Consider the following 17,664-nt stretch of genomic DNA (forward strand, 5'->3'; position numbering starts at 1 on the left):
TCTTTTGCTTAATGTTTTTTAAAAATTATTTTTACTGCCAGGACACCTGGGTGGCTTAGTCGGTTGGGTGTCCGACTTCGGCTCAGGTCATGATCTCATAGTTTGTGGGTTCGAGCCCTGTGTTGGGCTTTGTGCTGACTGCTCGGAGCCTGGAGCTTGCTTTGGTTTCTGTGTCTCCCTCTCTCTCTGTGTCCCTCCCCTGCTTGCTCTCTCTCTCTCAAAAATAAATAAAAACATGTTCAAAAATTTAAAAAAATTATTTTTATTGCCCAACATATTGTCTATCTTGGCTAGGAAAGAATGTGTACTCTGCTGTTGTTTGGTGAACCGTTTTATAAATATCAGTTGTGCCAAGTTGGTTGCTAATTCATGTCTTCTATTACCATATTGACTTTCTGTCTACTTGTTCTCACTTACTGAGGGAAAGTGACGAGATCTCCACCTATATTGTGGACTTGCCTACTTCTCCTTTCAGTTCTTCTATCCATCTTTGCTTTGTGTATTTGAAGCTCTGTTATTAGATGCATTTCTATTAGGATGTGTGCTTATTTTGATGAAATAAATCTCTTATCATTATAAAATATCCCTCTTTAACCTTGATAATATTCCTTGTTCTGAAGTTCACTTTGATACTAATATAACTACTTCACCTTTTTGTAAATTAGTGATTGGGTTTTTTTTTTCTTTTTTTAAAAAAATGTTTATTTATTTTTGAGAGAAAGAGAGAGTAGAGAGAGAGGGGGGGCAGAGGATCCAAAGTGGGCTCTGTGCTGTCCCTGACGTGGGGCTGAAACTCACAAACTGTGAGATCATGACCTGAGCTGACGTTGGATGCTTAACTGACTGAGCCACCCAGGCAACCCTCTTTCTTCATTTTTTTTACTTTTAACTGATCTATGTCATTACATTTAAACTGAATTTTTTTGTAGATAGCATATAGTTGGGTCTTGACTAATTTTTTAAATCCAATAAGACAATTTGCCTTTTAAAGCAGAGTTTAGACCATTTGCATTTAATATAGTTTTCAATATGTGTTATGTGTAAATCAGTCATATAGGCTATTTGTTTTTCTTTTTAATTTTTTTATTATTTATTTTTTGAGAGACAGAGACAGAGAGCAAGCAGGGGAGGGGCAGAGAGAGAGGGAGACACATAATCTGAAGAAGGCTTTAGGCTATGAGCTGTCAGCACAGACAGTGAGAGTTCACTGCTGGCTCAAACTCATAAACGGTGGGATCGTGACCTGAACCAAAGTCAGATGGTTAACCAACTGAGCCACCCAGATGCCCAGGCTATTTGGTTTTTATCTATCTGTTCTTTGTTCCATTTTAACTCTTTTCTTGCTTTCTTTTCGATTGAGTATTTTATAGCATTCTGATTTTAATTCCTCTGTCGGCTGATTAAATTTTAAATACCTCTTCTTTTTCCTTGTAGTCATTTGTCTTACAATACATATCTTTATCACATTCTACCTTCAAATTATACCATTTCAAGTATGGTGTAAGAACCTTATACCAGTATCCCATATCCAGTCATAGTATCCTTATATCCAGTCTCCTTTTCTTTATATTGCTAATGTGTATTTTACTTCTTCATGTGATATAAACCTCACAAAACATTGTTACTGGTTTGTTTTTTTTTTTTCAAAGAGCTTAGGTAAGCCAATAGTGGCTAATTCTTTTTTTTTTAAGTTATTTATTTATTTATTTATTTATTTATTTAGAGAGAACGAGCAGGGGAGGGGTAGTGAGTGAGGGGGACAGCGGATCTGAAACAGGCTCTGTACTGACAGCAGAGAGCCCCATGTGGGGCTCAATCTCACAAACTGTGAGATCATGACCTGATCTGAAGTTGGACGCTAACTGACTGAGCCACCCAGGCGCCCTGGTTACTGTGTTTGATTTAAATGATTATTTATATTTTAGAGAAAATTGTAAAAGAGAAAAGTCTTTATATTAACTCCCATATTTACCATTTCTGACAGTTTTTGTTTCTTTTGTGTAAATTCAAATTTCCATCTGGAATCATTTTTGTTTAATCTGAAGAACTTTCTTTAGCATTTATTATAGTTCAGGTATGCTAGTAACAAATTCTCTCATCTTTTGTTTGTCTGAAAGTGCTTTATTTCACCTTTATTTTTTGAAATAATTTTTGCTGGATATAAAGTTCTAGATTGACAGAGGTTTTCTTTTAGGACTGTAAAGATTTTATTCTATTATATTCTGGCTTACATTCTTTCTGATGTGAAGTCAGTAGTAATTGTTGTCTGTTCCTTATATAGAATGTGGCTTTTTCTGTGATCTTTTCTAGTATTTTCTTTCTTTAAAAATTTTTTTTAAACATTTATTTATTTTTGAGAGACAGAGAGAAACAGAACACAAGCTGGGGAGAGGCAGAGAGAGAGGCAGATACAGAATCAGAAGCAGGCTCCAGGCTCTGAGCTGTCAGCACAGAGCCCAATGCAGGGCTCGGATTCACAGAACCCTGAGATCATGACCTGAGCTGAAGTTGGATGCTTAACTGACTGAGACTGAGCCACCCAGGCGCCCCTAGTATTTTCTTTTAATTATTGATTTTTAACTGTATGAGTGTAGTGTGCTTTGGTAAGGATTTCTTTGTGTTTATCATTTTTGGGGTTGTTTTTCTTTCTTGGACCTATGGGTTTATATTTTTTATCAGTCTTAGAAAACTTTTATTATTTCTTCATATTTTAAAAAATTTCCTCTCCTGTCTTTCTGCATCTCCAGTTACACATATGTTAGATAACTAACATATGTATTGTTTTACAGGTTATTAAGGCTCTGTCCATTTTATTTTCAAGTTTACTTGTCCTTGCACTTTGTTATAGTTCATTCTTTTGAACAGTTTCTTTCTTCACAGATCTTTTCTTCTGCAGTGTCTAAGCTGCTTTTAAGCCCATCCAATGAAATTTTCATTTTGGATATTATATTTTACTACTCTAGAGGTTCTGATTCTTTTTTATAGTTTCCATTGTTTTAACTACATTTATGTCTTTCTTCAAATTCTTGATCACACTTATAACACCTGCTTTAAAGTTCCTATCTGCTAATTTCATCATCTTCACCATTTCTGGGTCTGTTTCTATTGACTGATTTTTCTCCTGTTCACACTTTCCTACTTCTTCACATATACAGTAATTTTTTATTGAATAATGGACATTATAGGTATTACTGGTTTGGTGCCTGGATTTTGTTTTTATTTAAAGATTAAGTTTCATTCAAGCAAGTAGTTAATTACTTGCAGATAAGCTTTTTCAGCTTTGTTTTGAATGGATAGGATAGCATTTAATCTTGGGCTAGTTTATTTTTAGCCTTCTCTCTAAAATGTGGCCTTTCTGAGGTATCCCTAGCAAATGCCCCAGGTGTTTAATAAGGTTTCTTCATTCCAATTGGTCAGAACTTGAATGTTTCTAAACTTTACTTAAGTTCTAGTAGTTGTTCAGCTTATAGTTCCCCCAGTAATTGTTATTTAACTAGCCTCATGAAGTCTATCCTTAAACCTACGCTAAAGGTTCATGCAGACCCATATGCGTATTTCTGGAGCTGTTTCTCTGATATTCTGCCCTGCAGATTTAAGTTGCCTGAATCTCTCCTAATTCCAATTTCTCTCTCCTCATTTTGCAAGAGAACTGTATTCCGTTTGGCTTTCTTCTATCCCGTGCTTAGGTAAATACCTCCAGAAATAAATCTAGGGAAACCTTTGGCCTCATCTTATTTGTTTTCCTTCTTTCCAGTATCACAGTCTTACTGTACCTATTGTCCAGTGTCTGAAAACACTTGTTTCATAGATTTGGTCCAGTTTTCTATTGTTTGTGATAGGAAGGTTATCTGGTACCAGTAACTTATTGATGGCTAGATCACCCATATCAGTTTTATTTATTTTTTTAAGATTCCACTTTTTTAAGTTATCTCTACACCCAACATGGCACCCAAAGCTCACAACCCTGAGATCAAGTGTTGCATGCTCTTCTGACTGAGCCCGCCAGATTCCCCACCCATAACATTTTAAAAATGTAAAATTTTTATTGAATAAAAAATATATATACTAAGGGGTGCCTGAGTGTCTCAGTCAGTTAAGCATCTGACTCTTGATTTCAGCTCAGGTCATGATCTCATGGTTCTTGAGTTTGAGCCCCACGTTGGGCTCAGTGCTGATAGCATGGAGCCTGCTTGGGGGATTCTCTCTCTCCCCCTGTCTTTGCCCCTCCCCTGCTTACACACACACACTCTCTCTCTCTCAAAAAAAATACATACATATATATATATATATATACAATACATACTGAAAAATTGCATAAATCTTAAGTGTATAGCTTGATGAATTTTCATTAATTGGACTCACTGGTGTAATTAACACCCAGATCAAGAACAACAGTATTAGAACTCCAGGAGCCCCCTTAGTGGCCCTTTTTAAATTTAATAACACTTAAAGGTAACCAATATCCCAACTTCTATTACCATATATTATTTTTGTCTGTTTCTGACTATTATACAAGTAGAATAATATAAAAAACAACTTTTGTGTCTGGCTTCTTTTGTTCAATTTTATGACTGTGAAATTCATCCATGTTTTGTGTGTAGTTGTAAAATGTTCATTCTCTTTCCTGTGTGCTATTCCACTATATGAATATTCTAAAATTTGCTCATCCTGTTAACATTCTTATATATGTCTTTTGGTTAACATATGAATACATTTCTATTGCACATATACTTATAAGTGGAATTACTGGGTTAACCCATTCCAACAACCACCAAACTTATATAATTAGTCTAGCCATTTCTTCTGACCTCCAGACTTAAACATCCAAATCTGTTTGACACCTCATTTATAAGCATCTCAAACTTGTATCCAAAACCATTTGCTCCTCTATGTTCCCTGAATCAGTAAAAGCCTTCTTAATCCATCTAGTTACTTAGGGAGTCATTCTTAATGCTCCTCTTTTTTTACTCTTCCCAGAAAATCAATCCATTATCAAGTCCTTAGATTCCACCTCTCATTTATACATGTCCTGAAATTATCTAACTCTCACTGTCTCTACTGCCATTACCCTAGGTTAAGCCACCATCATCTCTAGCCTTGACTAATGTAACTGCCCCTAAACTGACCTTTCAGCAACACCTCCTGACCTCCTCCAAACTATTCCCCACAAATAGCCTGAGTGAGCTTTTAAATATGTAAATCAGATTCTACTTAACATTTTATATTAGCTGCCCATTAACCTTAGGATACATTCCAAAATACAGTCTAAAATCTATTATGTGGCCAATAAGAGCTTGCATGGTCTGGCCTCTGTCTCATCTCAGCCCAAGCTTGCTCCCTTCGTTTCAACCACATTGACTTCCTTTCATTTCTTAGAACAAACCAATTTCTTTCATGCCCCAACCACCTAACACTTAATGTTCTTTTGGCCTGAAACATCCTTTAAGGTTGTTTCATATACCTGGAACTTAAAAGACACTTCTTTAAAAATATCTTCCCTGATAGTCCAAAATTAATTCATCATCACACCCACTAGTTTTTCTTCATAGTACTGATCACAATTTATAATTATGTAATGATTTATGCTTTAACATCTCTTGCTCCTGTTACACTTTAGATTCCATTCAGTGTTATGTTCTTTCCTGTAACCCAATGCCCAACACCGGGCTTGGCACGTGATACACAGTCATCAAGTGTTTATTTAATAATGCATGTCCAGGCAAAGGGTGAAAGGGGCCGTAGGGTCTGCATCTGGCATTTCTTTGCCAAGGTTAGGTGCCTGCTTGTGTGGTGATAGATGGGACAAGTCCTTTTCTTGCTCACTCAGAGGGGGCTTTTCCCCCCGCTCCTTGGATAATGTTTGCTGTGTGGCCGCGTGAGAGACGAACTGACTCCAGATACCGGCGACCAGCAGGAGAGATTAGCTTCATTTGTGAAGGACAACATTAGCTGTCACCAGAGGACTTTGCAAAGTCTTGGCGCAGGTGCGTGAAAAGCTGCCAATCTTTCCTGGAACGGGGCGGGACAAGCTCGGACCTGGGGAGGGGGCGGGCCAATGTGTCTTCCCACAGACCCTGATTGGCCTGGGCGGGCCGAAGGGAGGGGGCGGGGCTTGATCCCGCCAGGCGCCAGCCACGTTGGACGTGGGGCTGCCCCAAGGAAAGGCCACTCCCTGGCCCCATAATGCACTGCGGGCGCGTCACTTGGAGCGGCGGGTCTCGGCTCGACAGGTACGACCTGGCCCCTCCCAGTTCTCGTTCCTCAACCCTCTTAGGGTCGCTCAAGATTGGGTCCCTTCGCTCTCCCTCCCTCCCGCCACGGCTGTGACCCTCGCCCTCGCGACTACAGACCTCCCGAGCAGGAACCCAGCGCGTGCCTTGGGGGGCGGGAGCCGGGTGGTTGGAGCTGCGGAGCATTGGAGGGGTGGGATTGCGGGGACTTCTTCCCCTTCAGCTTAACGGGGCTGTGGGGTCGCGCGAGTGGCAGTTGCCCCTTGGCTGACCTGTCTTGGGTATGGGACTGCTCAGGCAGGGGACCCCGGGTGAGGGACAGTCTCTGTGGGCTGCCAGCAGCGGGGGGCATTCCCTGGCGTCCAGTTGCTAGAAACACGGCCATCTACCTAGGCTACTTAGGTGGACCAGAGAGCTTGATGTGGCATTTCCTATTTTTTAAAAACAGGGTGGGATTTGAACTAGTGGCTTACTTTGCGTTCAGTGGGGTTTTAATGAGCATTGAGCCCAGAGATTTGACCTCATTGGCCAAAGAAGCCTCTTAAGGCCCGTTAGTGGCACTTTGGGTGCAATGTGGCTTATAGGAGACCTGAGCAATTGGCTCCACAGATGTAAGAGGGCTCCAAAATAGGAGGCCGAGCCCCAGCTGGCTTGAATCTCTCTGCCAGCGAACAACTTTGGACTTTTCTCCTCAGTTTCCTGGATCACCCTCTTGGGGGCAGTTGGAGAGCTTGAGAACCAGTCCCTCCTATGCCTGTACAGCCAAGGCAAAGTCCAGGGCTAAAGTGTCAGCCACCAGACGCGAGATGTTGTAATCCCATCTCACAGGTGGAACAATCACTTTTCTACATTCTGAATTTGCTCACGTGCTGAGATTATAAGGAAGTAGTACTTGAAACAGTACCAACACTTTCCATTATTGAAGGTTGTATTTCAGTATTTGATATGTGTGATCATGCCCTAAATTAATGGGATATCTGGACATTTCTTATGTTGAGAACCATGATAACCAATTTAGTACCTTTGTGTGTGTGTGTGTATGAATTGATTTTTTAAAAATCTGTGTTTTATATCGATGTTTAAAAGAAGCCTAGGTCTTTTCAAAGGGGTGCCTGTGACTTTCCAAATACCTGAGTAAGAAACTTGAAAACGTTGTGAGGCAGTATCTCATAGGGTGGTTAGAGTTAGGCCTGGATCTAAATCTGTCACTTGCGAATTTAAGAATTGAATAAATTTCTTAACTTTTCTGAGCTTGAATATCCTCAAAGGAAAAATGGAACTGATAGTACCTATCTCATAGGTTATTGGAAGGCTTAAATCAGGTAGTATATAAAGTGCCTGATAATTAGAGGGCAGTCAGTAAATTAATAATAAGAAGCAATATTGCACTTTCAGTCTTCAAGGTGATGTTTCAGGTTCTTTATGTAGCTCTGTAAGGTAGATACTATTAGTGTCTTTAAAATAATCTTAGGAGATACGTGCTATTAGTGACCACAATGTATAGGTGAGCAAATTGAATACAGAAAGGCAAAGCTTGCCCAAGTTTACAGTTAGCACATGGTGGAGCCAGTTTTTGAACCCAGGCACTTGTTCCAGACTCCATCCTGTTAACTGTTATACTGCCTCTTACAGAAAATGTAAGGTGGTCTTTTATTATTTCAAAGCGTAGCTAGAAAGCTTCTGTATCACTGGCTTCTTGCTCCTTGCTGGTTTAAGGAGACTGATGTAGCACAGTGATACAGAGATACAAGATACTTAAGTTTAAGCACCAGTTCTGCTGTATATTCGTAGTGACATTGAGAAAGGGACCTTCAGTTTCCTCATCTGTAAATGGAGATTATACCTACCTCACTGTTGGGGACTCACAATTTGTGCATGTATTGAGGGCCCTGTTCCTAGATATGGGTATCTACTCTGGAGCCTGAGGTCTTATACATACTTTGTAGTACAAGCACCTATAATAGTATTGAAGGCTTCTGGTAAGGTGGGGGCATAGGCAAAGCCATAAAATAAATTCTGGTTGTCCTTGGCACTCTTTCCCCTTTTCCTCTTTTAAGTTCTGTCTTTCAAGTGTCTTTCTGTTAACCTATGGCTGTTGAGTCCTTCCCTTTTCACTCAATCTTGCTCCCACCCTGTGTGCCATAATTAGTATAGCTTTCTCCCCCCAAAACCCCTGCCCCCATTTCCACAGATCTCAGCCAGCATTTTCAGTGAAATATGTACCAAGGGAGTGTTTCCCATGCAAGATAATTTGAGTATAAGCAGATGAACATTAAATAATTTTCCAAAAAATTAAACACACACATTTGGATGAAACAAAAAAAATTCTCTAAATTAGAAAAATGTAACACCTCAAAACTGATTTCACAGATATTATTGCTAAGGATAGGGCAAAAAATAAGTCAGTTGAAAGGCTGCTTTAGGTAAATAATAGTACAAGTGCGATGTAGATATAAGAATTCTGAAAAGGATAGTTGGATAATTAAGTTTGGGAAATAATGAACTTAAAATATGAGTCGTTAACGCAATATGAAATGTTTTTACCTATTATGAAAGCATCTTGTTGAAAGTAGATATAAAATATACTTCTGTATTGGATTTTGTTAATTACTTTTTGAGAAATTGCCTTCCTGGTGGCCCACAGTCATTACCCCACAAGGTTCTGAAGAAGAGATCAGCCTCTAGGTAAATGTTTTCCCAGACCTACCTAGATTCTAATTTGGGCTTTTTCCTTTAGCAGTTGCTCTTGAGGAAAGGATATGCAGGTCAGTACCCAAATCCCTATGAGTTTTCTGCTATCTAAAGACAGATTTTTTTCAGGGTTAAAGGTGAGGGAAAATGGATCATGCTAAAAATATACCTATGGCCCTGATAAAACTACTATTGCCCTGAATCTCCCCATGCAAATGTTAACCTCTTGATTTCCTTCGTTCCTCCCAACGCTTCCTTGGTTTCCCGACCACCACTGTGCCTAGACTCTAAAGGTACTCTAACCTTAGCTTGGTCTTCATGTGGGTGGATACCTTTTTCTACTATCATAATCCAGATGAGATTGGAGTGTTTTTTTTTTTTTTAAGGAACTGCATTAAGAATCCAAGATAGAAAGAGAAGGGAGGTATTAGTTGATAGAGGAGAGATTGCTTATCCTAAAGTGATTGAAGTCCATCTACAAATTAGTTAAGCCTGACATTATTCATTGGACAGTCATACTAGTTTCTTTTGTTAGTTCACTGGTTTGGATGTTAGGTCAAATGACTCTGGGAGGAAGAGATTTAACTTGTTCTCTTCAGAAGAATCTTATCTACTAATAGAAGCAATTTTCTGACAACCTTTTAAGAATTTTGACAGGGACTATCAGTGCTGTGTTGTGCTTTTGGTTACAAGCCCAAATGTATTAGGAGTATCTGAAATGCAGGTTTGTCTAACAATGGTTTTCTAATTAGCTAAGTGGTGGTCCACACAGGTTGTGTTGTGTTTGCTCTTTTCATCTATTGATGATTCTTGGGGGTAGGAATAGCCTTTGGCATAGTCCCTGGCATTTGGTATGTACTCAATAAATGTTTGTTAAGTGAATGGAATTTGCAGGTTGGTATTTGTTTCTCAGTATATATTTTAGGAAATATGAATCATATCTTTCTGTTTTTAATTCATAAAAGAGTAACTGACAATTACATGAAAATTGCCACTCTGTAATAAAGATTATTCTTAATATTTCTGTTGAGATCCTAGACAGATCAGGCATAAAATAATACAGTCTAGTTTTAAATACTAGGAATATGGGTGTTTGGAAAACTAGAAGTCACAACCCTGCTCTCATGTTGATTCCCCGAGTACTTATTGTGTTGCAGTAAACTTTGGGAAGAAAACATTTTATGTTTAAATAATACATGCCTAAAGGTATGAAGTAAGACATTTTCCTACTTTCTTATTCTTAAGCTAAATATCATAATTATGGTTTAATAAGCAAAACATAGTAACAGTTTTTAATAGGGGTTTTTAGTTTAGATATCATCCTTTGAGGGAACCCAGCTTTCTCTTGCTACTGCTTTTAGAAAAGGAAAGAAACTGATTGAATAGAAAAAAACAATTTGAATATGTCATGTTGGAACTTTTGTTGGAAGATCCCATTATGGTAAAGGCTAATTTAATTTCTGTTGGTTTTTTTTTTTTTTCATTTTAAACGAATGGAGGAGAGAAATATTAAAGAGTAAGGACATGTTGATACCTATCTATTCCTCTCATTTCCCCATGAAAAGATGATGCATTAACTTTGTTATTTGGGTTAATGTTTCTAGTCAATTACCATCATGAATGGATAGTCACATTTTGACTTTACATAGCAACAAAAGCTAGGAGCTGTAGTACTAATTTCCAGATTCGGTACCAGATTGGTTTTCTGCGGCATTTTAAAATATTCTAACTAACTCAGTTTTTCATTTTTGGAATGAGATAGTCTTGACCTATCTGAACAGGGCAGGTAAGGGTTAATTTAGTCCCTGAGATACAATATCTTGAAAAAAGCTATGAAATTGTTAGCAAATTTTTCAGTGTTCACCGTTGCCCCTACTGCTAGCAAAGCAGTATTTAGTAGCATTATGCTCTGAAGGCCTGTCAGGAAAGAGTTATCACTTAATTTCAGACTGTGAACATGTTTTAATTTAGTGTTTTTGAAAGTATGATCTGTAGAAACTAAACATAGCATTTACCTGGGAATTTGTTAAAAATGGAAGATTCTCAAGCTCCACCCCACAGTCAATGGATCAGAATTTGGGGGTGGGAGGAGGTTCAGAAATCTGCCTTTCTGACCAAACTTCCAATAGTTTTTATACAAGCTAAAATTTGAGCAGTATTATATATCTTAAATCTAAGTTTCCGTTTACCTGATTTCTTTCAGACCTGGCCTGTGAAGTCCTTTTATCTATTTTTATGAAGCATGATCAGAATATAATAAAAGAGACCATTATGATTTTCTGGTATAAAGAGATTGAGAGCAGTATTAAAACCACTATTCCTTTAGCTTTAAGATTTACTATGAATAATTTTTTTCTTATTATAAAGGTAATATATGGCCATTGTGGGATATTATGAAAATTTAGGAAATTATAAAATAACAATCACACATAATCCTGTTTTCTGGAGATAAGCATTATTATAATTTTGGCATGTTTCCTTCTAATATCTATTTCTCCATTTATCTCTCCCTTCTTTTTGTCTTTATGGAAAACAACATTTGCAGTTTTTATCCTGCTTTTTTCCTAATATAAGGATTTTACCACATTATTAAACTGTTTTTTACAAACATAACTATTGTGCTTTATATTCCATCATAGGGATTTATTATAATTAACCATTTCTTTTATTGTTGGATGTTTAGATTGTTTTTGGCAATTTCTATGAAAGAATGTCTTTCTGTTTAAAATGTCTGAATCTGATTACTTCCGTTAGGATAGGGTTATATATTGTGGTCAAAGGGCATAAATATTTTTAAACTCTGTTGAATATCACCAAATTAGTTTGAGTAAATATTTCAATATTTACCTCTGTAGATACTTATGAGAACACCAGAAAGAAGCAAGTATTATTTTTTAAAAACTAATTTATTAAGGAAAGTGTAGTATGTCATTGTTTTAATTAGTATATCTTTGATTATTAGTGAGGCGAATAGTTTTTTTATCTAACCCAAATTGTTCATTTTGTTTCAGGTCTTCTCTGCTGGTTGAAATGTCTATGATTTTATCTGCATCAGTCATTCGTGTCAGGGATGGGCTGCCACTTTCTGCTTCTACTGATTATGAACAAGGCACAGGCGTGCAGGAGTGCAGGAAGTATTTTAAAATGCTCTCGAAGAAACTGGCTCAGCTTCCTGATAGATGTACACTGAAAACTGGACATTATAACATTAAGTAAGACTTCAGTTTGCTCTCTTTACCGAGTGGTTGCCATCCGAATGAAATTTAAGTGGTTGCAGTAAAAATCAGTGAGTGATTAGGAAAGTGTGTTCAAGTCAAGAATCACGTGGTTCTGAACTTATACAAAGCAGTAGTCATGTCATTGCCCCTTTTGCAGTTTCTCTGTGTTTAAATCTGGCTTTAGAAATTTTTATAGTTTTGTAGATCGAAGGTATTTTATAAGTTGGTCACTAGGTTATTTATTGGTGTTCTTACATGCCAGGCAAACTGTAATGGGAAATACAAAAAATTGTACATGATACTTTACCTCAAAGAACTTAAGAAGTTTACATTCTAGTGAGAGAGGATAGCACTCATCTGTATTTATTGTATATAAAGATGGTAACACTGGGTGATGGGGTAGAGTGACTTTATGGTAGTCTAGGGCTTCTCTGAAAAGGCAATATTTGAGCAGAGACCTAAAAGATGAGAAAAAAGATGGTCATGTGAAGGATGCTGTGGTTAAAGAACAAGGCAGAGTAATAGCTAGTGCAGAAGACCTTTGATATTGATGAAGGGATGGAAAGAAAACCAGAGATGCTGAAGCAGTATGGACAATTAATACAGTGGTGGCAGAAGCTGAGGTCAGAAAGGTAGGAATGGGACAGGTTACATAGAGCATTCTAGGCTGTGATAAAGAGTTTGGATTGAGTCTAATGTAATAGGAAGCCCGCTGGAGAGTTATGTAATGTGGTTTTGGCTTTGAGTAGATCATCCTGGCTGCTGTATGGAGAATGTGCTCTAAAGGAGAAAGAGTAGAAGCAGAGAGATCATTTAGGAAACTCTTAAAGCAGTTCATTTAGAGGTGATGGCTTATAACTTGAATGACAGTGATAATGATGAGAAATGGTTGGATTGGGGCTGTATTTTGGGAGTAGCACCAACAAATCTTCCTAATGGATTGTAGTGGGATGTGAGGAAAAGAGAATAATCAAGAGTTGCCTCTAGATTTTTGGCCTAGAGAATGTCCATAATTACTTGGCTAATGGGGCTGAAATGAGTAAGATTGGAGAGTGTATGTTTTTTGGTAAAAATCAAGAGTTCTGTTTGGACGTGTTAAGTCTGAGATGCCCAGTAGATATTCAGGAGGCACTGTCAGGTAGGCAGCTGGATGTGTAAGTCTGACATTTAGTGAAGAAGGACAAGTATGGAGATTTAGATTTGGGGGTCAGCTTATTTATAATTAAATCCATGGTAATAGATAAGAACCCCTTGGGGAGCATGCACATGAAACAGAGGCAATTAACTCTTCAGAAGTTTGACACTGATTTTGCATACAGAAAGAAATCAGATAAGGACAGGGTCCACAAGGGATATAATTAGGAGAGGGCTTCATTTTTGAGATGAGACACGAGCCATGTCCTGAAGAATTCATAAGATTTGGTTAAGGCAGAGAAGAGGGTGTTTCAGGTGTAGAGAGGAAAGGCAGAGTGAGTAAAGAATGACTTAGCACTGGGAGTACATTCACCCATTTGACCTGGTGTAGTGAATGGTGATTTAGGGATAGTTATGGGAAATGTCAGATAATTAGTGTGAGGCCAGATCCTGGATTTCCCTGAAAGTTCAGACTGAGGGATGTCACTTTGATGTAATAGGTTAAAAGAAGCTGTTATTGCAGGTTTGAGGGAAGTGACTTGGTAAAAAACAATGCTGAGGCAGTGAAGTGGAAAGTCTGAGAAAGAGATTAACTTATAATTGGGGCCTGAACTAATAAGATGTAAGTGCAAATGGAAAAGAAAAATGCCAACCACAGAGACACTTCAAAAGAAGAAATGGTCAAGCCTGATAAGATGGAATACCAGAGATGAAGAGATGGAATACCAAAGATGACTTAAACCTTGGAATTGGACACAAAGAGGTCTTTGGAAAGGGTTAGGCTAGGCACTATCTTGGGTATTTTACATGAGGTTGTGACTAGGCAGTCCATTGAGATGGGTAGAGATTTTGGAATCATTCACATAGAAGTTGAAACTGTGAGGGTAGAAATGCCCACTGAGTTTCTGAGATGCCCAGAATAGACCCTTACAGAATGTCCATAATTATTTAGATCACCTGGATAATGGTAAGATCATTAAATTGGGTTTTCAAAGGGTTTAACTGGAAAATGTGGTGGTGGTGATGGTTAAAATATATTTAAAATGATGTCTAACCTACTTTTGTTTTATGGAGAGAAACTGGAAACATTTTAATATTCTGTTTAATAGGCTCTTTTAGTACCCTTGGTCATTATTCTGAGTTTCAGTTGATATTATATAGTATAGTAGACACATGTCAGAATTATAGAAGGTTGTTTGAATGCATATGAATTCTGGCAGATATCCTGGACTTTAAAGAACAGCTTTTTTTTTTGCAAATGGGTTTTCTTTCTGTATTCTCTTCAAAGTATAGTATCATGTAGTAAAATTTTAACACTCCTCCAATTCTGTTTTGAGTTCTAGATTTTGTATTATTTCTTTGTACCTCATCTTATTCCACAAAGGATGTGAGGCAGTTTACAAAAAAATATAATAATTCAAGAGCACAGGAAAGAGAATCACATAAAGGTAGAGATAAAGATAGGAGAATAATAAACTGAAGTAACATTTCCTTCTGGAGATGCAAACTGCATAGTCCATTTATTTGTTGAAAAGGACTGCAAATATTGCCCTGAGCTTCCTTATGGCCAAAACAAAGGAGGAGGATGAATCATTTACAGGCTACAGTGTCCAGGGGATAAGAACATTGCTCTTCATGTTACTGAGACCTGATGTATGTAAAGAGGGACAGCATTTGGATAGCATTCTTCCAGCAGCCATAACAATGAGCTTATGATTTTTCTTACAATATTCCTCAGTGTAAGCAAATGACATAATGCAAAAAGCAATTTTATGAGAGAGAGTTTATGAGTGAGATGAATCAGCAGTGGTCTAATCTGGCCTGATCTGACAATTTTGAAATGTCTAAAGGAATAAATAGATTACATGGCCTTCAGAACCACACCTAGAAAAGCCTATATGCACATTATTTTTGTAACCAAGTTTTTTAAAAGGATTGAATAGTAGATAAGTTTAATTCTAACTCTTGACAAGAACCTGGGTTTTATGTATTTTCTATCATTGATTAGAGGACTTGTTCGTTGTTTTCTAGTTTATTGAGGTTTTCATGCTATATGACAGTACATTTAGACTGAATTATAAAATCCCTATAAAATTGGGGGTTTATACATTACCTGAGTATTTAAAATTCTCTTGTGACACCTCTTTTTCTAACTACCCATGAGCTTGCCAGATAAAATTTAGAGATTTGCAGTTATAGCATCATAGCATAGCCTGAGACTGGCACTAGGCTGCCTGTCTGCCTTCTTGAAGCCCGGCCTATGGCCTCCTTTTTCTTGAATCCCCTTCCTTGCTGCTATTATTTTATTTCTCTCATGATCAGTCCCTTCATACATTGCCTGTAGAACTTACTTGACTTCTTTCTCATTTATATTTTTCATATTTTAAATTTATTTTTAAATTTCTATATCCTTTCTCTGTAGTTAGATAGCTCACTGAGATAATTGATCTGCTCTGGCTTATAAATGATTCCTCATCTCTTAGCATTGTGGTTTTCAAATTGGTGTAGAAATTGAGGTGCTCTTTGCAGAATACCACTGAGAACCAAAACATAGTAGCTAATAAGTATGTAATTATATGCTAAATCAGATGGTAACTTGCACTGGATTCTAGTGCAGTAGGTAGAGAAAAACCATAGAGTTTGAGAAAAAAATTGGGAGAGTAACATTTTAAAACTAAATTCCTCCCCTCCCCCACACCCACCCTGTATTAGGAAAATGATGAACTTTACCACATTGTAGTGGCTGAATACTTGAGTTCAGCTGATGGAGCCCATTCTGTGGAGCTTATGTTGGCACAGTGCCTTGCGCATAAGATACTAGCTGCTAAATGAGGGATGGTTGTTTTGGGAGTATGGCAGTGTTCAAAGTGCCATAGAGTTAAGTCTTCATTTTGTCAAAATACTTCAGTTTGCCTTGTTGGTTAGTGGGTGGTTGAGGGGGTGCATAATTTAGTTTTGTGATTTCTTCTCATGGTCCAGTTGAATCTTTGAACAACACGGGTTTGAACTGCACAGGTTCATTTATAAGCTAATTCTTTTGAATAAGTATAGTATAGTACTGTAAATGTATTTTCTCTTAAGATTAAAAAAATTTTTAATGTTTAGTTTTGAGAGAGAGAGCACACGTGAGCTAGGGAGGAGCAGAGAGAGAGGGAGACACAGAATCTGAAGCAGACTCCAGGCTCTGAGCTGTTATCACAGAGCCCACTGTGGGGCTCGAACCCATGAGCCATGAGATCACTACCTGAACCAAAGTTGGACGCCTAACCGACTGAGCCATTTAGGTGCCCCTCTCTTATGATTTTTTAAATAACATTTTCTTTTCCCTCACTTATTGTATGAATACAGTCTATAATACATATAACATACAAAATATGTGTTAATTGTGTTACTGGCAAGGCTTTCAGTCAGTAGTAAGCTATTAGTAGTCAAAGTTTTGGGGAGTCAAAATTCATGCTGTTTTTTGACTGTGCAGGAAGTTGGTGTCCCTAACCCCAGCATTGTTCAAGGGTCTGATGGTACAATTCTATGTAAAACTTTAAGGAATTTATCTATTCCATAAGTTGAAGGAAACTTTCCTTAAATTGTCATAAATGTTTAGTATATAAACCTATGTCAGAACTTAGGAAACAATAATAACTAAAGCAATAATTATGAACCATATGAAATTAAGTCGTGTCATGTGGGATCTTAAAATTTTGAGATTGGTTTTGGGAGTTTGAAAATCATAGTTGTACATTTTGAGGTCTCATTAAACATTGAGATACTCCTCTTACGAAAATGTAAACCGCTTTGGGAGGTCAGTCATACTCTACTGTGAATTTTAGTGCAAGAAATAAAATTTCTCAGTTCTTTCTTTCACTGTGAATTCTTTTTAAGTCTGATAATGTCTGTGAGCTTTATAGGTTCTCTCTTTACCTGAGTCTTTACTTTCTCTGTATTTGTCCACAAACTACTATCGCTAGCCAGGAATGCTATTTTAGGCTTACCTGCCTTTTGTTTTTAGTTTCTTGCAGTGCTTTTCTTTCACTCTTTGGTGCTATTTTCTGATTATAAGAATAACAACTTCAACAATGACCCAGTTATTAAGTACCTGCAGTTTCCAGGCACTTTTCTTACGTTATCATTCAATTTTGCAACAGCTCTTTTGCATTGTCCAGGGCAGACACACAACTCACACTAGCTTAAGTAAAAAAAAAAAAAAAAAAAAAAAAAAAAGCGTTCTATGAAGGCTAGGTTGGCTTCTGAGTTAAATGGAGCCAGGGACTCATGTTGTTATCAGGAATATTTCTCTCATTTCTTCCCTCATTTCTCTCATTTCTCTCATTTCTTCCCTCTCTCTCCTTTTGCAGATAGGTATTCTCCATGTATAGGAAAACACTTTACTGCCA

General features: G+C 37.5%; 1 protein-coding gene across 4 annotated transcripts in view; it reads left to right on the forward strand.

Moving 5' to 3' along the window:
- The first annotated feature begins 6,172 nt into the window (after nt 1–6,172).
- The window catches only part of SEC22A (SEC22 homolog A, vesicle trafficking protein), a 68,024-nt gene continuing 56,532 nt past the window's right edge, over nt 6,173–17,664 (forward strand). For 3 of the 4 annotated variants that reach the window (XM_049628303.1, XM_049628305.1, XM_049628306.1), the window contains exons 1-2: nt 6,173–6,230; nt 11,933–12,133. In XM_049628303.1, the coding sequence (XP_049484260.1) occupies nt 6,184–6,230; nt 11,933–12,133 (248 nt within the window). In that variant the 5' untranslated portion in view covers nt 6,173–6,183. Of the gene's footprint in view, nt 6,231–6,499; nt 7,156–11,932; nt 12,134–17,664 lie in introns of those variants that run through there. The other variant, XM_049628304.1, reaches the window with a different exon arrangement.

The sequence above is a fragment of the Panthera uncia genome, chromosome C2 (assembly GCF_023721935.1).
Source record: "Panthera uncia isolate 11264 chromosome C2, Puncia_PCG_1.0, whole genome shotgun sequence".
In the NCBI taxonomy this organism is placed as follows: domain Eukaryota; kingdom Metazoa; phylum Chordata; class Mammalia; order Carnivora; family Felidae; genus Panthera; species Panthera uncia.